General features: G+C 41.7%; 1 protein-coding gene across 4 annotated transcripts in view; it reads left to right on the top strand.

Annotated features, from left to right (window-relative positions):
• LIN28B (lin-28 homolog B) overlaps nt 1–23,318 on the top strand; it is a 105,091-nt gene extending 81,773 nt beyond the window's left edge. For all 4 annotated transcript variants that reach the window (XM_055714648.1, XM_055714647.1, XM_055714649.1 and 1 more), the window contains one exon: nt 18,187–23,318. In XM_055714648.1, coding sequence (XP_055570623.1) covers nt 18,187–18,556 — 370 coding nt within the window. In that variant the 3' untranslated portion in view covers nt 18,557–23,318. The remainder of the gene's footprint in view (nt 1–18,186) is intronic.
• The last annotated feature ends 202 nt before the right edge of the window (nt 23,319–23,520 follow it).

Below are 23,520 nucleotides of genomic sequence, written 5' to 3'. Positions count from 1 at the left end.
GACCTTACCCTTTGGCAGCCAGCCATGGTTGACCCAGAACTTTTATGTCAGTTTATAGGAACCCCAGGAAGGAGGCTGGCTGGCGTTTTTCTGGTTTTGAGGAGCACGTAAGAGGGGGGAAGCTGTTCTTCCCAATAACATCTTACAGCAGAACGGGGAAAGACAAGAGAAACTTCTCAAGTCCTTGATTCCCTACTCCACACTAGAGCAGGCTCAGTGCTGCTGAGGTTCAGGTGCTTCCTGGTTCCTTTTCCCAAAGGCACATAGGCCAGCTGGGAACAGCAGGGATATAATATGTTTCAATGAGTAGTGTCTACACCAAATTAGGTACTGGTCTGGGGATCTGTGGTGGGATTTTCTTTCTTACTCTGCCACTGTAGTGCAAAAGCAAGTCACTTTGAACAGGTTAGGGAATTTGCTTTAAAGTATTGATTGTCGTTTCTGATCCCTTTTAATAGCCTGGTCATCCCCAGTGTTGCAGAAGCCTCTGTGTAGTTTTTGTACAACAGGTAATTGTTTGCAGCATCCCTGTAATATCATTCACAGGTTATGCTAACTGTATGATCTTCAGGAGCCAGTGTGTCAAAAGTCCTCTCACAAACAGGCAGACACATTGTTTGGTGCTCAGTGGTGCAGTTCAGTTGTCTCCTTTTCATGAGGTGCAGTCTGGTTTTCTGATGGCAGACCCACTGGGGGGGAAGGGCTGGAGGGATGACTTTGCACTTCCCTCGTCCTGTTAAGAACAACATGCACCACAGCTGGAGTAAACAGGGAGAACTGTACCCCTCTCTCCCAACCTTACGATATCTCGCACCACAGCCGGAAACCTGCTAGGCAGCCAGCTGTAGTCTTGTGGGGTTTTCGCTACCTCTGTTATGTCATGTGTTGCAGCTTTTCATCAGCAAATTTCTGACGTTGCTGCATCATGGTGTAGGCAGTGTGAGATGTTATCTTGTACATCACAAGCACTGTACGGATGGGTCTTGGCATGTAACAGTTCACAAGCTTCTCCTTATTTCTCAGACTGAGGAGTCTGCTGTGGGCCATCTTTACTCAAAACTCTCTTGCTTCCATTTTTATCTTAAAGGCACAAAAGAGGTCAAGACAGGGAAATTTGACCAAACTTTCAGAAGATGATGATCAGTAACAAAAATTATGCAGGCACGGGTTACCTGGGTTTGGTAGGAGAGAAATTACAACCTGACTGTTGGTAAGTCGGTGATGATAATTCATGTGATTATGAACCGCTGGGGCAAAGTCTGAGGCTGCAAGAGAGGGAGAATCAGAGACTTTTTCATGAATATTTGGGGTAATGAACTTGAGGTAACATATGATGTGCTATATAGGACAGAGTCAGGGTTTGGTTTCACTCAAGAACCAACAGATCAGGATTTTAAGAAGGGCAGGGGGAGAATGGGGGAGTAGAATGGACCTGCTGCTACTGCTAACAACCATTAAAAAAATACAAAGCCAGCTGCTCTCAGAGCAGAGCTTGATCCTTTCAGTGCCTTTAACAGCACAGTATATATTCAGAGGAGGTGAATTCATGAGGCCCTATGGACCTACACCATGGCATTACACAAAAATGCAAACCCGAACAATGGGTGGCCTCAGCGGTTCCATCTGGCTCACCATTAACAAGGTTAAAGTAAAGTGGGTTTCCTTGGCTGTGTCACACACAATTTACACTTCAGATGCTTTAACTTTGGAGCTGGACCAGAGGGAGCACCATTCTAAACGCACGTGGCGAGGGTCTCTTAATATGTGTGGTAACCGTATTTGGTATTGATGCTCTTTGAAAGATAACAGAGTATTAGCATTTAGATAATTCCTAAGTACTATTTGGAAAGTGCAGATTTTTTGGCTAAATAATTTTAAAAAAATATTTCCTGTCTTCAAATTGGAATTACAGTCAAATACTGTTTACTCAAAATATTCTAGGGACATTTTAATTAGCGGCTGGATTCAGATAACAGCAGAAATTATTAGAGGCTAAGAAATGTTACCACCAGCACTTCTGGTATGGTAACCTGAAAACTCCAATCCACTTTTAAGCTAAAAGGGATACTGATACACTGAAATGTATTCTGTTGTAAAGCCTTCTGCTTTCAGAGCCACCAAAATACTTAGCTAATAGCATAGTTAACCATGGCAGATAATGACCTTTAAAAAATTTTAGCTGTAGAGAACCAGTGGTACATCAAAGGTATGTTGGCTTGTTAATTTCTATGCCATTGAGTGTAATAAAGTATTGGAATTATCACAACATTTTGCAGAAACAGTGCTCTTTGTCTCGGCTTTGAGATGCTTCAAGGGAACCCAACTGTCCTATACGTTGTCCTGTTCTTGAATAAAAATTCAGTTGTTATTGAATGAGTATCAAAGTTGATAATTCAATTGTGAAGCTGGTTTATGATCTTTAAGACAAACATTTGAGCAGCTGTCTCTGTGGTAAACACCTAACCTAATTTCCAGAAAGAGAATACATCTATTGCTGCTGCAGAGGTGTTCAGGGCTTTCCGCAGAGCAGGACAAGTGTTGCACTGGATGGCAAATACTACAGGAAACCTAGCCACCTTGGCTGCCTTGGACTATAAATCATGAGTTCAGTAACGGTGCAGAACTTCATACTCCTCCTGAAGTTCAACAAATAAAATTGCATACCATAAAACCAGCAGATGTTATTAACTAACAGTTATCAGTGACGTTAGAGGTTTCTCATAGGAAGGCCCTGAGCAAGCATCCTTCCACACTGAGCTTCCTCCTTGGTGAGCTGTGCAGTACCACTGTGATGGGGCATGCTTCCTCTCAAGCGTACTGCTGAAAGATTGGCTCTGGCCTCACCGGTGTTGAACAGCCCCAGAGTTCTGTTGCACCTTCCAGGCTTTGCCAGCAGGTGAGCCAATGTCACTGACGATGGCCTCCATTATGTGCCATTAATAGAAGGCCTGGCATGAATGGCTCTATGCTTGTTTATCCCTCTCCTTCCTCTCTTGTCCAACTCTCAGACCTACCCTCACAGCCCCTCTATGCTGCCCTTTCATATCTCTTTACAAAGACGCTTTAGTTTCTGACTGTATGCAGCAGTCCTGTAATCATAGCCGTGATTATTGTAAGGTGCCATTCGACAGGCATGTCAAAGTTGCGAAGCTTGTCTGAAAGGCTCCCTGCCTGCTGCATTTGAGGTAACTATACCATAGGCAAAGCAAATGGAGCTGAGATGTCATCTTATGATTAATTGGTCACAAACCATTGATGTTCCTTCTCTTCTTCCTCTTCAGCTACCAGACTGCTCTCTGTCTGTGAGCAGCAGCTTTTGAGTCAAGCCCTGTCTTCACAATAGCCTCAGAAAGAAAATAGTTGGAGAGCTATTCTTGCTGAGTCCTGGCAGGTGCAATGCTTCCGCACCAAGCATTGCAGTGGAAGGAGAATGAAGAATAACACAGCTAGGCAGAACCTGTGAAGGAGGTAGAAGGGAAACTGTCCAGCTGCAAGTAGCACTTGCATGAGCATAATACGGGAAATGCCCCAGCTATGCTGTGCGTGAGTAGTGAGAGAGTTCACACAAAAAAGGGATTAGTTAACCTGAAATAGGTATGGTTGATTTATGGGGAATATGTAAAAGAATGGTATAAAAACATACTTAGAGGAGGGAAAATATGCGTCTCTGTGTGCTGTATTTAGTGTGTATTTAACTCAAAGCACATTTTGCAGCCAACTCAGCTACTTTTTTGTCAATTAAGTTCTTTTCCAGCTCATTGTCTCTAGCTGAAAGGGAATTTAGCCAAACCAAGTTCAACATCTGCATTTTTTTTCCTGTGATTCTTTCATCCATCCTTCACATACACACTCCTGCAGGTGTAGATCAGATAAATTAAACACTCTGACATATTTGTGAACCCAGGTAGAAATCCAGTATAGATTTGTATGAAGGCTGTGTGTGTGCTGTGACCAGGAGTAAGTCCCAGACACAGGGTGCAGTTCCACATTGCGGTTCCTCTGGTAAGAGCATTTGAGGATGATGGGAATCTCACTGCTTAATCTATTCCCTCCTACCTCCTGCCAGTGTTTTATCACACCCACGGTTACGTCAATGCAATGTTTTATGATTCTGCCTTGAAACTGGAGGTGTGATGTGAACCAAGCTAAACAAACACTACAAACTGAAAAAAGTTGATGCATTAACTGAAAACTTTTGCTGTTGAGAATTGGCTAGCAGGTTTAGTTACTGCATGGATCATCCTCAGGAGTTTTTGAAAGCAGATCATATGTCTTTGGAATTATTCTTCTTGAAAAGGGGGCTGTTTACTGAGTGATTATCTTCCACTTATTTTCACATTACCAAAGAAAAGCTATGAATGAAACGCGAAGTAGTGGAGCTGGAGCCCTGGTCACTGCTTATGGCTCTGGATGGATTGCAGCATTCAGGCACAATCCCTGGCAATTCCCTGCATTCTGTCTGGCACAGCATACTGTTGCTAGCTAGTTTCACAGTGCGGAGTGTGAAAGCAGAAGGGCACGCACCCCAGGAGCTGTCACTGATGCTGCCAAGACAGCAGGCAGCGGTGGCACTTGCTGAGCAAAGCTTTGCAGGAAACTGGGATGAAAGCTAAGCACAGCAGTTTGTTGAAGACATTCTGGTTCAGACTTTTGCACCATGTAGAAAGTGTGTGTTTTCTGCACCTGATTCTCATTTTTGTGCTTCCTGCCAACAGGGGATGAAAAAGACCTGTGGAGGGTTTTTCTGTATTTGTGATAAGTCCAGTTAAGCTCTTGATAGGCCTCATTTTCTCTGCGATGTTTGGAATGTAGACATAAATGAAATGACTTTTCACAACTTGTCTATGACTTTTCATCCCAATAGTTGGACAGTAGTGAAATAGGCATAACAAAGATGGCAGTTTCAAAATCGGGTATTTTATGCATCATCCAGGATGTTCTTGATCCCTGCTGTAGTTCAGTGAATGCCAATTAATTTGTGGCCTGATCACCATACAGTTGTACTCTGTTGTACCATAAGTTGGTTTTTTTGCTTGCTTTACCAGGTACAGTCCCAAGGGGCACAGACTTAGATTCTCAAAGCTATGAGGATCTTTCTGGCCTCTGAAGTCAGTGGGACTTAGGCATTTAAGTCCCTGTAAACGTTTCATTATACACAACAGGGTCACACAGGCTGCCTGTGTCAGGAAAAGAAGGTAATGCCACACTCTCTATCACCAGCTTCTGAGCCTAGGAATAATGAGACTTTTCTGATGGACATTTCTGGGCTGTGCTTGAGTTTCAGAGTCCTGAGTGAGGGCCACAGTCTCCATCCATTATGTGGTTATTTGGAATTGATTATTTCCAGGTATTTTGGATGTTTAGAATTAGAAGGTTTGTAAGGAGGAGAGCCAAAGGGATCTTGACTGCGGAAGAAGGCTTTCTGGCCTTACAGGTTTTCAAAAGTGAGGCTGGTTTAATAAACAATTGGTTTGTTATCTTGGAATAGTCTAGGAAGTATCATCTTATAAAGGTCTGGTCCCTTGTCTTCTGTGGCTAAAATTGTTCAAGTATTACTATTCTCAACCACACAAAAGGCATCAGGTTCCTAGATTTAATATTTGGGTGCTGCCAAAAGCCTTGAAACCTGGATTTACTTGCTGTATCTTGTATGACTTGAGGTTTCTACTGGACAGCCAGCAACTCAGTGCTGTGGCTTACAGCTAAGCCCCCCAAAATTACCACGTTGGCTTCTGAGACCTCCTCTTCACCTGCATGGCCCAAACAAGTGAGCACATGTTAACCTACATAAAAGGTCCCCAAGGGTTCACCACATACCTCACTCTGTGAAAGACATGTTTGGATGCAAGTCTTCCCTCGGTCAGGAGGTTGCTGTGACCTCCAGATGGTGGTTGTTCACCTTTTTGAAGAAGGATTCATAGATTGTAGGTAAGAGACAAGGGTTTCTCGTCTCACTGTCTGTGGAGCTGACACCACCAGCTGCAGGAAGTGACCTAGTGCTGTGTCATGGTTTAACCCCAGCCAGCAACTAAGCATCACGCACTCACTCCTCCTGCCTGCCCCCCCCCCCCCCCCCCCACACACACCACGGGATGGGGAGGAGAATTGGGGGAAAAGGTAAAACTCGAGGGCTGAGATAAGAACAATTTAATAACTGGAATATTATAATAGTAAGAAGAAGAAAAAGGAGAGAGAGAAGGGGAGAGGAATAAAATCCAAAGGAAAGAAAGAAGTGATGCACAATACGATTTCTCACCACCTGCTGACTGATGCCCAGCCAGTCCCCAAGTAGTGATCGGCAGGCCCCAGCCAGCTCGCCCCACTTCACATACTAAGCATGACATTCTATGGTGTGGAATATCCCTTTGGTTAGTTCAGGTCAGCTGTCCTGGCTGTGTCCCCTCCCAGCTTCCCGTGCCCCTCCAGCCCTCTTGCTGGCAGGGCCTGAGAAACTGAAAAGTCCTTGGCTTGGTATAAACATCACTTAGCAACAAACTGAAAACATCAGTGTGTTATCAACATTATTCTCATACTAAATCCAAAACACAGCATTGTACCAGCTACTGAGAAGAAAAAACCTAACTCTATCCCAGCCAAAACCAGGACATGGTGGAAGCAACACCACAAGGTGTGGGGTGGAGACTGTGCCTGGAGGGAGCGGGCAGTGGTGGAGGCTCTGGGCAGCGAAGAGAGGAGAGTTCAGCTACAAAGCACAGGGCAGCTCTTAAGAATGATTGTGTGGTTTTCACAGTGGTGCAGTAGTACAGATACCTAACGCCGAGGCCCAATACAATTTGTTACTGCACCAGCTGAGGGTTGTGACATGTGTGCCACCCGTCAGGAGTAGCAGTGAGGAAGGGTTCACACAGATGGAGGACACTGACTGGGTGGTAGGGGCCCTGCTCCAGCCTGGTACCGAGCAGCCAGGCTCCCTTGCTCTGCCTGCTCCCTCTCCCCAGCAATGGGCATTTATCCAGAACAGAAAAAATAAATAGATCCAATTCTGTATCTAGCTGGGAGTTCAAATCCACTGCCCCAGCTGGTTCAGCTGCAATATTGTAAAGTCTTGTAGGAGAAGGATACTCTCAGTGTTTCCTGCAGAAGATCTATCACTGGAATAACTTAACTGTTCAATGAATATTAAGAGTTGTCTCTCTAACCTCGTATCAGTACGGCCAATTAATTACTAAAACAGGAAGAAACGGGGTTTTGGTCAGAGCTAATGAAATCCTATGGATTCCTGTGGATTTGACACGTTACATGTTCCATTCATAGCCACTGCAGTATGTCCCAGTCACCTTCCCATGTCTTCTAACCTGTTCCCAGAGCCTGGGACTGGGGGAAAACAGACAGGCTACCAGCATAACTGAGTAATCCTTTATTTTCCCAGAAGTTGGGATTTGCCCTCCAAAACAGGAGAACTCGTAACCATCCCCCATGCAGAAATTCAGTACCTTGCTGGTCTGTGCAGACTTTGCATAAGTGGCTGCAGAGACATGTCTTCTTCCTCCCCAACCAGAGGTTTGATTCATCACTAGCAACCTCAGGGCTTGCATTAAAAATGCATTGCCTTTTCTGCCTTCGTGCACTTCCAGTCTTAATGTAGTTTTCCTGCCCTAGCACAGTGAATGCTACTGTATAACCGGAAGGTTGTTTGGTTTAGAGTATATATAGATGAATTGTTCAGACACAGACAGGGTGAGGACATTAATCACTCTTCTGGTTTGTGACTGCTTTCAGCATTGTAAATTCAGGGCTTCCATAATTGAACCCAAGTTGTGGCTGGGTATGAACTTCTGATCAAAACTACAGATAGCTGGTTGTGCTGTGCCCAGTGAGCGTATCCATTGCATTTTTCTTTGGCCTGTGCGTTCAGTGTCCAACGTGTAATCTGCGTCCCCTTGCACTGATCATGACTGGGGTGCCCTTATCTGAATTGTTCTTTGCTTTCAAACATTTTAAGTCTAGGGTTCCTGTTTTATCTAAATCTCCTGATGGAAAGTTCATCCGTCTTGCCAGGAAAATTGATTCTTGGCCTATAAACATCCTTACTTTTGAAACTGTTCATTCATTCTTTCTTAACTTGAAAGGTTGAGCATAAACGGGCAGAAGAATCAAACATATCACTCCTCTACCTTGGCCATAGTTCTTTGGTTTTCTTTTTTCAACTTTGTGATTTATGCTGCATTATGCTTTCAAGTGTTACATCAACCAGCAAACACAGATTTACAGGTGGAACTGAGGGGCTTCGGCCTGCATTGCTGCGCTGCCTCCCAGCTTGTATCAGCCTGACCTCTGCAACCAGCCTTGGCTGCTGCGGTGTGACTTTTCAGTATTCATACACAGTGGGAAATTCTTGTCTCTTTCACACTACTAAAGTTAATAGAGAATAAGCTCAGTGAAGTCATCAGAATTGCTCTGGATTTACACCCATGTCACTGACAGCAGAGTTAAGACCATTAAGATGCTCTTTTTCTAGGCAGATGCAATGTTTTAAAAAAGTTTTCTTCACCTCATTGTTATCATTTTACTGGAGTGGTATCAATTAATCGAAGTAATCACAGCCAAGGGAGATAAAGTGATCTAGTTTACCACATGTAGTAAAATTATTTCAGTTGTGTTTCATTATTTTGAATTGTACACAGAATTAGCAGAATTCAGAGAAAGAAGTATTAAACTCAAACCTGTGTGTGAAATTTGCCATCCTGAGGGCAAACTAAGAAAAAGGAAACACAAAATGTTGAATTAACACTGTTGGGTTTATGTGTGCAGATGTGTTTTTTCTTTTTATGTATATAGTTATAGAGAGAATTCACAACAAAGATAAACCTGGTGGTGAGAAAGGACAGAATAGTAAAAAATGGCATTATTTCTCTTTTGATTCTCATGGATCGGGCAGTGTGGGGCAACAGAAATACCTGCCTCAAGTGTGAATTAAAAGCTTGAACATGAGGCTTTATCCTGTTGAACCTGAATCCTCTTTTCATGCTTTCCTATTGCTTCTGCATTTTTATGTGAAAAGTTTCAAAATATTCTTTTTTCCTTTAGGATGTTGAAAGCCTTTTAAAAATGTATCATAGAAAATGCTGAACACAGCCATTTAGTAATGTCAATATATGGAGCTAGTTTATTTTAGACATCTTGAGTTTGGAAATGTGAATTAGGAACTGACTGCTTGCTTTCTCAGTCAGTGCATCAGTGTGATACAGATTTCCCTTACCCGTAAAATGTGTCTAAAGAGCATCTTGATGGCTTAATTGTTCTTGTGGGTATTGAGCATGTGAACTTATAGGTGCTCTTTCAAGGAAAACCAACCACCATGTTCAGTGTCCTTTTGTTACACAGTTGGGAAAGGAAGCCTTGCCTGTATTTCATGTGACAGGACTTTATCAATTCCAAGAGCTCTGGAAGGAACCCCTATATAGAGATAGAGCTGGCATGGCCTTCTCATAGTGAGTGTGTCAGACAGCAACTGTCTTTACTTCTGAAGAATGCAATGAAGATGTGAGTTGCTGCTCAAATCCTGAAATCCTTAAACCACTTGTGAAGCCTATGTAAGTCATCCAATTCAGTGAATGTAACAGGAGAATCCACGTCAAGACTAGGATCTAAGCCCGTGCTCCTCTTGCTAGGCATAAATGCACAAAGTTTCAGAAGTAAGGGATACCGAAAGTCATATAACTCTAAATTGGTATTTGGGGAAGAAGAATAGGTTATGAACTTCCAGAGCAGCCTTCTTCCTCCTCTTCTTCCTCTACCACTTTTTGCTTCAGTGCTCCAGCCTACTGCCAGGAAGCTGTTTGCAGTTTCCTGCTGTTAGGAGGAGTTGATGCTACTTATATTTATTGCTAAGGTTAGTGATAAAATAAGGAACAAACCAGAAATGGCAGTTTTTAACAACTGATTCCCAGTTACCTGCTACCCTTTTATCTCATCTATGGATTAGCTGATCAGTGCATGTAGAAACCCTGGTACCGGCTCTGCTGTGAAGCCGATAAGGTCAGGCATGCCTCTTAGCTCATGAACGGCACCTCACTGACCCAGAAAGAGTTGAGCTGGTTTTATGCAGCGTGCATCCCTATCCACATGGCCAGGAGGCTCAAGCCGCCTCTGTGAAGACTTCTGGTGTTACTGAACTATGCTGCTGTAAACAGGGGCACCAAGGACTGCTTTCAAACACAGGCACCCAAGGTCTGCTTAGTTATGGCCACCCCCCTGCCTGCCCAGTGCTGCACGCCAGCTAACTTCAGCAGCAGGCTGCAAATGTGGGTACACGCTGCAGTGATACCCTGAACAAACCTGTATGGCAGCCTGTCCGCCAACATGAACTATGGAAAATACTTTTGTTTTTAAAACAGCTGCATACAGAACTATTTTAATTTAAAATCCATTTTCTTTTATTGTTCCCACAGAAGTTAAGGCTTACAAGGGAAATTTGTGATTGAGAGTATTTGTGTGTGTGGTTTCATAATGCAGAAAGATTAACAGCGGTAGACTTATTTGAAATCATGGTATAACATTTCATGTTTGAAATGCGTGATATACGATTGTTTAAAGCATAACTTACTTAAACCATCACTGATCTTGTATCTGCTTTATCTGGAAGGTTAAAGCTATTAAAATATATACATTCTTTGCATGGTATATTGATACTACTGGAGCAAAACCATCTTTCATGTTATTTAGAAAAAAGACCTCGCTTTGTAAATTGTTATTTCAGGAGTTCTTAACTCTCAATATAAAGAAAAACCCTTTTGTTGTAACAAATGAAAGTATATCCAAAGCATTCCTCCGTGAGGATGCATTTCATAAGGATTTTTATGTAATTATGTGAAAAATAATTTTCCTACGTGTCTGTAAAGAGGGCTGAGTGGGTAGCAGAGATAAGATTTCATGCAAAGGAAGAAAAAATGGAAACGACATTGTTGAGGTTATTTTTTAAGAGCTGCTGCCCATGTAGGCCTTTCCAATTTTGTGGAGAAAAAGCTGTTTTGTGCATTTTAAACCACCTTTCTGTTTCATTGTTGTTCTTGGTTCTACAAAAAAAAAATCCACCTTCCAGTAAAATCGTATTAGTAGGTTTTAAACAAATGTATTTCCTCACACACTTGAGCTAAATTGTATCTCGACAGGCAAGATTTATCAGGCAAATGCCCACGTTGTTTGTCAGCTTCTTTGTTTTGGGGGGGGAGGGGGAGGGGAAACCCAAGCAACAAAAGACCGTAACCTATTGATATTACTTCTGTGATACACCGGGGAAAACAGATTGATTTAGAACTAACCACAGAAAACTAGTTGATCTGATGAGTTTATGGTGGAGCATTTTTATTTATTTATTTGTAACAAAAGTAAACATCATCAATATTCGACCCTGTGTTACTGGAAGCCTTGCAGACAGTGGGTTTGTGTCAGTGTGCTGGGGCTATCTCTAAGATGAAAGAAGGCAAGCTTAAAAAAATGGAGGAACCTTGTTTTTCTCACGAAATTGAAAGTCTCCGATCTCTGGTATGTTATTATGTGTTGTTGGATTTGTAGGAAAAACAGATAGATAAGCATTTTTATTTTATTTCATCTTTATTTCTTTAGAAGGTTATTTTTATTTTAGAAAATGATATTTCTGTTAATCTTAAAAAGCTAGTAAAGCACAGGAAATTTTCAAACTGAATTTTACTGAAGAACAACAGCCTGCAATTAACTTTCCCAGCATGTCACTTCTGCACAGCATTTTGTGTAAATGAGGGGTTCAGGGTAGCAAATACTCACAGGATAAGTACAAATCTAAATGTGGCCCTGATGTGCCACTTTCCAAATTGATAACACACTATTTTCCAACATACTTTGCTAAAAATAATTACACTTTTAAAATTAAACTGATTTTTTTTTTTCATGGATTGCTAAATGAGGGTGCTAGTAAAGTTCTCTGCCTTAGTGTGACCCAGCTTGCTGGACGCACCATAAATGTTCTGATGAAGATGCTAAATGCTCCATTCAGCAACGGAATGCTTTAGTTTAACAAGATTAACAAGATAATTTCTCTTAATCTTAAAGTATCTTTCTCAGTATTATTTCAGTATTTGGTATTTTGAATACTAATATCTTATTAGAGTGTTTTCAAAGTTTACCTGTATTCTCTCCTGCATTCAGCTACAGCTTAAGAATTAAAGGTTGATAAACAAAATGGCATGAAACCCAGCAATGTGCATGCGAGCAGAAACATTCCAGCTATTTCAGAGGGCAATGGCAGAGTGTGTACGTTCAGTGCCCCTTGTGTATGTCTCCTTGACTCGCTCGCAGTTTTCATCCTTTAAAAACAAAAAGCTGAGCCACATTTCTCTGTCTTAATTCCTCACTGGGTGCGGGGAGCAGGGCAGCTGCAGGGCACGGCTTGGCAGTGCAGCCATGCACTGTGACAAGGCTGTGTTTTTTTAAAAAACACAGGCTGTCTTTATTTCTCCTGGGATTTAATGCTGCTTAAAAGGTTCTGGGGGGAGGGAGAAATGTCCCAAAACAGTGCCTGTAAGGGAATCCCCCAGTAAAAGCAGTGGAGGAAGGAGTGAAATGCCAGAGGAGCTGGTGACCAGCATGGGGCTGCTAGTAGGTGCTGGCTGCTGCTCATTGTGCGTGGGGCTCCCCGGGGTCCCCACCACCTCCTGCTCCTCCCCTGCTCCTCCTGCTCTTGCAGCTTGTTGCCCTGGCAGCCAGCCAAACTTTTTTATTTTCCAAGGATTTTCCAGGGATTCCATTTTGCCTGGTTTTAAGTTGGAGTGACAGCCCCCCCATATTTAGTTCCAACATTTCTAGCTCTGAAAGGATGAAGTGCTGTTTTAAGGCATAAGGCTAATGCCCTGTTTCAAAAAATACTCAGAGTGGTTTTTCACTTTTAAGTCTAGGCTTCTGAGCAAGAACGATTTTTGTATTATTTTGTATTATACCTGTATTAAGTAAATATATAGTACATATATGTATTTTTATATATACATACACACAGATGTAGAGTATATAATACAGTAACATGCAAGAGGTGCCCATTCAGCAGCAATCACCTCTCATCCAGTCAGTCTTTGGAGAGCAGCTGTGACAGATTTGATATCCAGGATTTTGCTACTGGATTATTTAAGTAATCCATTAAAAATATATTTATCTCAAAGACAGTTTGAAATTACCAGATGCCTGACAGTCCACGTCTTAGTCCTGCAGAGGTGTTGGAAGTGTTTCTCACTCATCCCAGGTGGTGCCTGAGCAAGCACATGCTTCCCCGAGATTTTGAGCGTTTACATCCACCAGCAAGAAGTGTCCTCTTGCATTGCCCCATGGCCTGATTTTCAAGACAGTTCACTGAAACCCTTGAAGAGTAAAACATCTCAGTTTTGTCTAAGATCCATATTTCTGTTAGATCATAGATAGTTTAACCTTCCTTTACAGGAAAATAGGATAGTTCAAGGGATCTGCTGCATGTTCTGTCTGAAAGAACTGGCCTTTCTTTAGATGTGTTGTGAAAGTAATTACTAAAACAGACAGCACATTTAGGTGCAATTTTAAATGTTTCCTTTGGGCTTTAACTGATTGGTTGGCATTCACTGTGTCCTAAAAACGTCTTAACATGCTCATACTGTTAGAGTTTTGCCATTTTTCAAAGCATTAAGGTTGCTAGATGGAACACTGTTAGCCAAGATGCAGGTTTTTGTTGTCTTACAGCATTCAAAAAGGAAAAACAAAAGATGAGTTGGTGTAGGGAATATCCCAGCGATTTATTTTAGTCTTCCTCTGACTATACTCTCTTTCTTCCTTCTGCTATCACTATTAGATATTAAAAACACCACCACCACCAAGGAAAAGTCAGTCATTGGGGTAATTTTAATGCTTTTTCTCTCAACAGATTAGTGTGGAGCTACACAAACGATTCTGTACTTGTCCTATATATTGGATTATCATCTAAATCATATTATGAAGCAGCATGAAGAAGCAAGCAGTTGTGCTTGCCCTCCTTACAGCTTCTCTCTGCTGAGCTGGGGCATTGTTGTTTTAAAAGGGATAGGGCTAGGGCATGCTTCCTAAGTAGGAGTTGACTGCTGGGACAAGGAAAAAAGCTGAAAACTAGAGAGCATTTTATTTTGCATTCGCATTTGGTTGTGAAATTGAGCACTTATGAATTTCAGTCATCAGCTTATTACAACTCATACAATATAGTTTGTGTTGGAACCTATACACTTTCTCCTTGTTCGTGTGTTTCCTTTAATATGTATAGTTCGGTGTAATCACAATTCTTGAGAATATTGAAATACAATGCTAGACAAGTTCCTCAAGGTTGTTCCTTTATTACAGTGTTCATCCTTTTTATATCAGAAAATCACAGTGATTCACCATCCTGTCAGTGCTGTAGTGAAGAAAGGATTCCCTGTTAGGATAATTGCCACCTCTTTATTTACTGTGTTGCATTATTTTTTGAGCCTAAAGCTACCTAGTGAATCATGGGAGCCTACTGTAAGAAAGACAGTCCTGTTTTAACAAATCCTTCTTGCTGGTGCTTTTTTGTAAGGGTTACTTACACTATAATTGCACTTTAAGGGCTTTTTGTGGTTTATTCGTCTCATGATGTAATTTATATTCAAACTTTTATGTTCTGTTTAAGCTAACATAGGTTATTTCCATGGTGTTTCTGAAGTGAAGAAATACTTGTTATGGTTGTACTAATCTAGAGTTCCTGAGAACATACTTGAATGAGAATTTGCTAAGTTTCTTAGCATGAGCTGGCTTGCATCTTGTTCTATATATGTACATAGGGATGTGGATGTAGAAGTTTGTGTGTGCATATCATATCGTTATGTTGTAACATAAGTATGTACAGAAGAGAGGAGAAAAGAGTTGAAGCGTTTGGGACAAAAGGGTTAATACCATATCTTAATGCATGTGGATGATGCCATGTGGTATCATTTGTGAGCTCTGAGGTGGCTGTCCATTTCCTTTTTGGTGTAAATCCCTTGAGAGGGAAGGCATTTCAGAGCGGGGTGTGATCTGTTCTCCTGCTAAGAGTGATTGACAAGGAATGAATAAATAGTTAAAAGAACTGAATAAATACCACCCTCCTGTTTAAGTCCAGGCACACCCTGCCTGGCACATATGTATTCTAATGCGACACTTTAGCCAGATGCTTGAGTTGGTAACAGAAAGCATTCCTGAAAAGCCAAATCATAGTTTAATCAGAAATGCATTGATGGAGTTTTCTTTCGTGGTGACATTTTAGCAGTGATTTGAATAAATGCAGGGAATTACAATATTTTGCAAATAGGATGTATTGATAAATATATATGCAAAAGGTGAGGGACGCCTCTCGACTGGAAGCAGGGGCCCTGGCAGCAGGTTCTTGGTCAATTGGTGAAGTGAAATGTTTCACTGAATTGGCTAACACAGTGCATACCATAGTGACTGATTAAATTGATTTGTCCATGGCTACCGCCTACCCTGCTACCGAGGCCCTTAAACCTATTTTCAAACTTTTTCTTTTCTAACCATTCTAAATACATGTGATATTAAGGGAAAGAAGCAAGTGCAAATGCATTCACAGCTATAAAATTCTGCACTCTATATTACGATAAAATGCACGATTTCCAGAATGTCTGCACACTCCCATGTTATATTCTATTATACTATACTTAGCCCAGGAACAAGTACACTGCTAGAAACCGATGAGAGGATAATAATCAACATCATACTTTAATACAACCTAAATACCACATTTGTGAATTCTTGGATGTATTTATTGGAGGGGTAGAAAGTAAAACACTGAAGCATTTTTGTTCTTGCTGATCTTTTTTTTTTTTTTCCCCTAACTGCATATTTTACTTACTGTTTTATCCAGAAGGTGTTTAGAAAACTTGTCAGGGAAACACAGCTGAATTTCAGTTAAGAAAACTGGATGCTGCTGTTAAGTGGGGGTCATTATTTTGAAAATATCTGCAGTAATTTGGAAAAAAATAGTCAGATGGATGTCGTTTAATAACTTGCAAATATTTTTTTTATGATGACGGAAAAAAAGCTTGGTGTTTTGGTCTTATATCAGGATATTTCTATTTTACAACATATTTAGTATGTCCTTTCCCTACCTAAGCTAGGGAAATCAGTACTAAATGACAGTGGGGCTTGTATGTGTTGTTTTCTTCTTGATTCAAGGGAAGCATTATATTCTGTGCCTCTTATGGGTTACTCCGTAGTATATGCAGACAGACTAGGGTAAGCATAGTCTTCAGATTCCATTGAAAAATCGCATAAAACTTCAGTGCAGTGGTGACATAAAAATAGAACCAGTTCACCTAAAATATGTTATTGCAGTTGTCATAGAAGTGCAGAGTTCAGTATAATGGGTTTGGGGTTTTGTTTCTTGTTAATCTTTAGGGAAGATGCGACAATTTAATTACAATGTTTTCTGAAAGGATAATGAAGTTCTGTTCATCACTTCTCTAAATTATAGGTCAGTCTCGTAGGGCATGACAGCATGCCATCAGCAACTTAAGCTTTTCTTTCAGTTGTCTCTTACAATAAAGATATGGTTAATATCTTGCTAATAGTGAAGAAGAGATATGAAGGAGGAGGTGCTGAGGGATTGTTTCTTGGAATGGATTTGCAAATGTTAACGGCCATTTTGCAGTCTTTTTAAAAACCATGCGAGTTTGATCAACAATATTTCTTTGGAAGGTAAATTCTGTAGGTGAGACTCCAGCTATACATACAGTTTTGCATGAACTAAACTTACTGGTTTTGTATAGACTTATAATGACCACTAAATACTAGTTGGAACAGTGCCTTGTTACTTTCCACAAATGTGAAAAATTAAAATATTTTGATGTGGGCTCAAACCAGAACATGTTGCGCTGTTTTGTACATCTAGTTAGTTATAGTTAGTCTTTTTTAATCCTTGAGTTGACTCCACCAAGCCTAAGTATTTGTGCAATTGTTTTTTGAATTAGTTGATGGTTAAGGGAAAGAAAACAAATTATTAGTTTAGTTCTTTCCAGTGGAGCATTAGATTATAATAAATTAAATGTCTATGCATTCAGTGCAAGTTTTTATAAAAGAAACAAACAGAACCCGTTGAAAAATAGCCAAAATAGAAAGGTCAGTGGTGAACACGATGGGCATAGGATCACCATGCCAAAGGTGGAGAATTAGTTCTTCGTATCATGTTAGAATAACGTAATGCAAGGACTGGCATTCCCGGCACGTGTTACCAGGTGAGAGGATTCAGTAAGGATTTGCTGGACATTTCTTCGGGACTGCCCTGGCTAACAAGCTTAATGGAAGGGTATTTGTGGATTTTAGCCGTTTTTGAGGACTGGGGAGCAGACGTGGCGCGGGGGAGGCGGCACTCTGTGCCAGCGTGGCCCAGGGGAGATGGCACCCCGGCTCGCGGCGCGGCGATTCCAAGAGAAAACAAACGAACCCCGCTTTATGGCGCCTGCCGGGGCTTTGTTTATTTTGAATCGAAACCGTGAATGCCATTACAAACCCTCTGCACCACAAGCACCGCGGAAGCTGGGCGCAGACCCGTGCCCCCTGCGCCCCCTCCCCCGCAGGGTCCCCCGGGCGGGCAGCCGCGCGGCCGTTCGGACACGGCTCTGTCCGAGGCCGGGTGTCTGCTCTCGGCACGTTTCTTTATTCCCCCCGCCCCGGCCCGGCGACGGGTGCAGGCGGAGCGAAGCCGCCTCAGGGCGAGGGCCGGCGCCGCTGCCCGCCGCGCCCCCTCTCCTCGCCCCGCGGTCGCCCCGTCAGGCGCAGAGACACGAGTGCTGGCCCCGCGCGGTGCGGCGGTACCGGGCGGCGGCGGATGCCCGGCACCATGGTGCCCCCTAGCGGGGCCGCCCGCACGGGCTCTGCGCCGGAGGCCTGGCCGCGCCCGCCGGCGGCCCTGTGAGGGAGCCGGGCAGGGACGCCGGGAGGAGGTGCCCGGTCCCAAGTACGGGGCGTTTTTTGGCACCGGTGCGACAAAGCAGCATCTTCCGAGTGGCTTCAAAAGCAAACCCGAACTGTCCCTCGGCCCGCGGCAGAGGGATGTCGGTGCGGAAGCACTGACTTGTTTCACCCCCAGACCCCGTGCACACGGACGCTGAGCTTTACCTGATGTAGCAAGTCTTACCGTCTGACTGTTTTATAACCGTTTGTGTTTTATAACTCGCAGTCTCTCTTTGTTTTTAGATGCTACAACTGTGGCGGCCTTGACCACCATGCTAAAGAATGTAGTCTACCTCCGCAGCCAAAGAAGTGCCATTACTGTCAGAGCATCATGCACATGGTGGCTAACTGCCCCCATAAAACTGTCTCGCAGCAGCCCACTAGTTCTCAGGGAAGACATGAAGCTGAACCGCAGCCTTCCACTTCTGCCTTCCAGAGAGAAGGGGGAGGAATGCACGGCTACCCATCTCCATCGTACTCTCAGGAGGGCCGGTCAGAGATCTCGGACCGCTCAGGCAGGTCGCCGCAGGAAGCTTCATCGAGTAAGTTGTCTGTGTCACCCGAAGAACCAAGCAGAAAGGGGCCTTCTGTTCAGAAAAGGAAAAAAACTTAAAGCATTTGTCATAACTTTCCATTTTCTTTATCCTCTTGGGATGTCTACCTCATGCAAGTACAGGGGAAATAATTTCATTATCAGTAGCTGACCTGGAATTTTAACTACTGTTGAGGAACTGTGAATTTTTTTCTTTAATAGACAAATCACTCCAAGCAAAATACATTTGAGCAGGGTGCATTACGTTTTAACTTCTGTATGTGTGTGTATGAGTGTGCACGTGCGTGTGTGTATGTGTACATATCTATAAAAAAAATATTTTTTCCATCAGACCACTCTCCAGCTCCCACAAGACATTACTGTGAAGCAATAGGCACAGTATCCACAAACATTCCTGACTCGTTCCTAGAACCTGTTTCTAAACGTGTTCAAAAAACAAACAAGAAAATCCAAGAAATCTCACTCAGAAACAAACCAAACCTGATAAACCACACACAGAACTGAGATCAAGACTGTTACTTCTCTTGTGAACCAAAGGATACTGTCATATTTTAAAGCTGCCATATGGTACTAAATTTACTAAGACATCCCCAATACCATCAATTTGAATTTCTTTCATTCTCATCTCCGCAAAGCATCAAAACCCTTCCCCTCCCCGTGCCCGTGCAGGGCAGTGTCATGACTCAACATGGCTCTCATTGCCACCATCCTTTGTTGGTGAGGAGTGTTAAAGCTCCAGAAAAGACAATGAATGTGTAGTTTCTGTGTTGGTTTCTCAAAACATTTTGTTAAATTAATATGGTTGTAACTGTAATTTAGATGACTGTTGTGTAGGGGAGAATGTATAAGTTGTTACCAAACAGACCTTTTTGAGTGTATCAGGATACCATCCTGTTTAACCCTTTGTATTCTGGGAACATTTAGGGGACCATGGTGGCAGTAGTAGCAGCAGCAGCAGCAACTTCTCTCAGTCCCAAGTAGTGCCGCTCAATTTGAAGGGACTTCCCCCTTGTTTTCAGTTGAAATACCATGGAGAGAACTCCCTAGGGATTTTTGCTGTTGTTGTCTGTTGTGGTTTTAAAGAAAATTAAATGCAAAGCTAATGAGATCCTGGGATAAATAATTTCTTAAGAATAAAGGTAGATGGGTACTTGGGGTGCTCAGCCAGCCTCCCTTGCTGATGATACAGCATGTGTACAGTCAAGAAGGACAGGTGTCTGCTGCAGGCAAACCCAAGTGAGGGTACCTGCAAATCTGCCAGAAGCCCTGGGCATCATCTGCTCCTTGTGAACTGGAGACTGTTGCTGACCAGCCTTGGTCCAGAATGCGCTGGGACCACACACTTCTGCATTAAAGAGCAGAAAGATTGGTGGCCTCAGAGTGAGACTCCCTGGGCTGCAGCCCTTGCTCGGGGTTAATGGAGTTGGAGCCTATCAAAACTTCAAGTCGCTTTCCATTTGTAACTTCTGAATCACCAAGTCATACGTAAGATAACGTACTTTGACAAATCCCATTGTGGATGTAAGTTAATTAGAGAAACCTGTATAATCCTTAACATTGGCAATAAACACAGGCTATTAAAGCCTGAAAGTGTCGGGTAGGTTTAAGCTCGGATAATCAAACTAAAGAAACAGCCTGCATGAAAGGCTACAGCGAGCCAAAGTCCTACCCGTGGTAACTCTTTTGCAGCTGGTAGTTACAACAGGTATGCAGCTGGCTCATTACGTGGCCTTCCCCTTCCCACTTGTCCTGCCAGATGAGACTTTTACTGTTGCTGCTGCTGCTTCAGTAAACAGTTACTAATCAAACGCCTCTGTGAAGGGCACAATTTCAAGAAAATTATTTTGTGTGAATTCCTTGCCAGTGTTTGCGAGATTCTCGATGGTTTATACTGAAGTTCTCAGTATGCTAATGCAAAGCTTACCTTTGACGATATTGAATGTGATATATCTATAGAGAAGAACTTCCTTGCCTTACGTAAGGATAATAAACTTATTTAAATTATGTAGACAAATCAAAGTGGCATTGCTTAACCTTCTAGCCGGTGTAAAAACCAGGTTAAACAGCAAAGATGCAAAACTTAGGTCACTTTGAAAATTTAAACCAAAGTTCCTTATAGAAATAGGCCATTGTGGATTTGAAAACTGGTCATTCCCTGTTTATATGTAAGAAGTTCAGAGCTGAGATCAGGAAATATTTTCAACATGCAGATTTTTATTGGTGCTGTTTGAAATCACTGTGCGCACCAAAATCAGACTGAACTGCTAAGAGCACATACCAAACCCTATCTTATTGTTGAAAGCTTAAGGTTTTATTTTTATATATTAGAATGTTATCACTATTACATAACATACTCAGGACAAAGAACTTTGCTCAGGGAATATACCATGTAATGTTGTTTTTTCTTTACAGAATAGTCTACAGACCTGCTTACTCAGAACAAACCAAATAGTCTTAGACCTTTTTATCTCTATATAAGTATTATGTACTGATATTAGTAACTACCTCTGAGTTGACATAGACCTAAATTTCTGATAATCAGATCGCAGCATTTTGTATTATAAGTTCCTGTGAAATGATAAAGTGGTATTCTATACTGGTTGCTTATGTGAGCATTTGTGTCTTTACATTCACAGGGTCTGAGTTTTCAGAGATGCTGGGCAACCACAGCTCCCACTGCCTTGCAGTCGGAGTTACTGGTGCTTAGCTTTTCTAGGAGGGGAGGGATGGGGGACGGGGGGTGGAGGGGAAGAATAAAAACACAAAAGCATCAAGCCCACTTTGTTTACATAGGTGACAATAAAATTATTATTCTGTTTACAGCAAAAGGCTACCTCATATTTACTGCATAAACACACCTTTGTGCTGCTCTAGCCTTAAAGGTGGCTGTTGATCTATGGTACATACTTTTTATCTGTACTAGATATGTAACTGATAGTTCACCACTGCATACATTATGGCAAATACTTGTTTAAGATGAAGCATCCATTTGAAATTAGAAGACTTTTCCAAACATTTCTTTGAAAGTTTTTCTTTTTCTGTCTGAAGGATTACGGGCACTGTTCACAAAAATAAATACATCTCCAGAAGAGACAAAAACGTACATGCCAAAGCTAAATACATAGCAGTGCAAGCTGCGGCAGGTAACTACTTTGCACTGGGCTGCAGTAGAAATAAATTAGTTCTACTCCTTCAACAGGCTGCTCCAGATAAGCAAAAGAACCCTTTAAAGGAGGAGGCACAGACTGAGTTTGAGTCTCTTCCTTCATGCCTAAGGGCAAAATTAATATTCTGCAGCATTGGCTCAGCCTAGATTTCCCCTATTTACTAGCCTGTCCTTGCCAGAATGCTTCACAATAAAACTTGTTTGAGTACAGGTAGTTCAGTTATCTGCTGAGAGAGATGTATTTTTCTCCTAACAATAGCAGAGGTAATGTCGAACCTAGAGCAAGAATCTCTCTCTCCCATTCCCCCACCCCCAGATACTCAATTTCGTTTAATCATAAGGGATATGGTGAGGTATTTTTCACTCTCCCCCAAGGAGAGGTCATGATATTTATGTACATGCTACAAAAACTAGGCTATGAGGAAGACTTGTCTTCCTCCTCTTTGGAGGAAGAGCCAAATAACTTTTTGCTGCAGTTGATGGTAAATTTGGTGTTGTAATACCGTTTGCAATATTTTGCTTGTAGCCACCTTTCAGGGAGTGCTAAACACCACATTCGGATCCTGCCTTTCCCCTTTGCAGGCCACCTTCTTCAGCCCAGTTTTACTTTACGCCAGTGCTATCCTGGAGTTCCTGCTTCGTCATACTTAGTTGTGTGAATAGAGCCCCATAAAAAGTGTTTATAGATCTTGTAACATTCTTTGTAAGAAGAATTATAAAAGAACATGGGAAATCTCATCGAGTCTTAAATTTAATTTAATTAATTTATCTGTAAGAAATGTTTATCATAAAAAAATATATATGTATTCCCCTGTGCTAGATATAAAAATAATTGGGAAGATATGTACATGTGCAGATGCACTGATTTTAATTTTCTAGAAGTCTTAACGAGATTTGAGTATTGTTTTAGAAACAAGCAGAGCCTTGTTAAATGCATCAACCTTACTTTGCTTAGTATATCAACAGCCTCTTCTTTAAGATCCGTTGGTTGTGTTACCCCTGTTACAACTGTTGACTGATAACAAGAGGTTGATCTATGAACACGTTTCTTTCTTTATACGAACCGGAGCTGTATATTAGCAGCTTTGGCAGTGTTTTTGTGAGAATGTTGAAAACTACCAAGGTATTTGCTACCATTGTCATTGAATCAAGTGTAAGAGCAACCATCTTTACAAAGGATAATGGTTTTGACTACCTCTTGGATTACTACTAAGTTAAGCAACAACTGGCTGACCAGACTGGCTTAAACTAGTATGCGTTGCTTGTGGTAATAATAACAATAACCATACTAGAGACCAAAGTGAACACTGATTTCTATATGTCTTTAATACTGTGTCTTATCTAGTGTTTTTAAATTATCTTCTGTAGTCTAGATTACCTCATTGTCCATTTTGACTTGTATGTTGTTTACAAGGTGAAATAAAAGAAAAATCACTTGAATTTTATGTTTTAAGAAAAAGACAGTGAATTGAAGTTTTGAAGGTCATTTCACCTGTTTACTGTCTTGAGGGACTAAAGCACTGATTGCCTTTCTACATATCATGTATTTTATATTCTCATTTCATGCCTAATGTCTTTTTTTCCTGTCAGTCATGGATATTGTGAGGTTTAAAAGAATTACTTGATTAAAAATAAAACATATAACGTTGGCATTTACAGCGAGCCTTTGAGATTTTCTTTATTGCATGATAAAAAAGCACTATGCAGTCACTGGGCAGACTTCTCTGTATGTATGAATATATGTACATATATTCACTTAGGTTTAGGATATTTTATTCAGAAAAGATAATTTTAGGTATATAAACTGTTGTTGGGGGGAGGGAGAAATAAATTATTAATGCATACTTGGATCGTACTA

The sequence above is a fragment of the Falco cherrug genome, chromosome 6, assembly GCF_023634085.1.
Source record: "Falco cherrug isolate bFalChe1 chromosome 6, bFalChe1.pri, whole genome shotgun sequence".
NCBI classification, from domain to species: domain Eukaryota; kingdom Metazoa; phylum Chordata; class Aves; order Falconiformes; family Falconidae; genus Falco; species Falco cherrug.
Note: the sequence above shows the minus strand (reverse complement) of the source record. Positions and strands in the feature narration are given on the sequence as shown.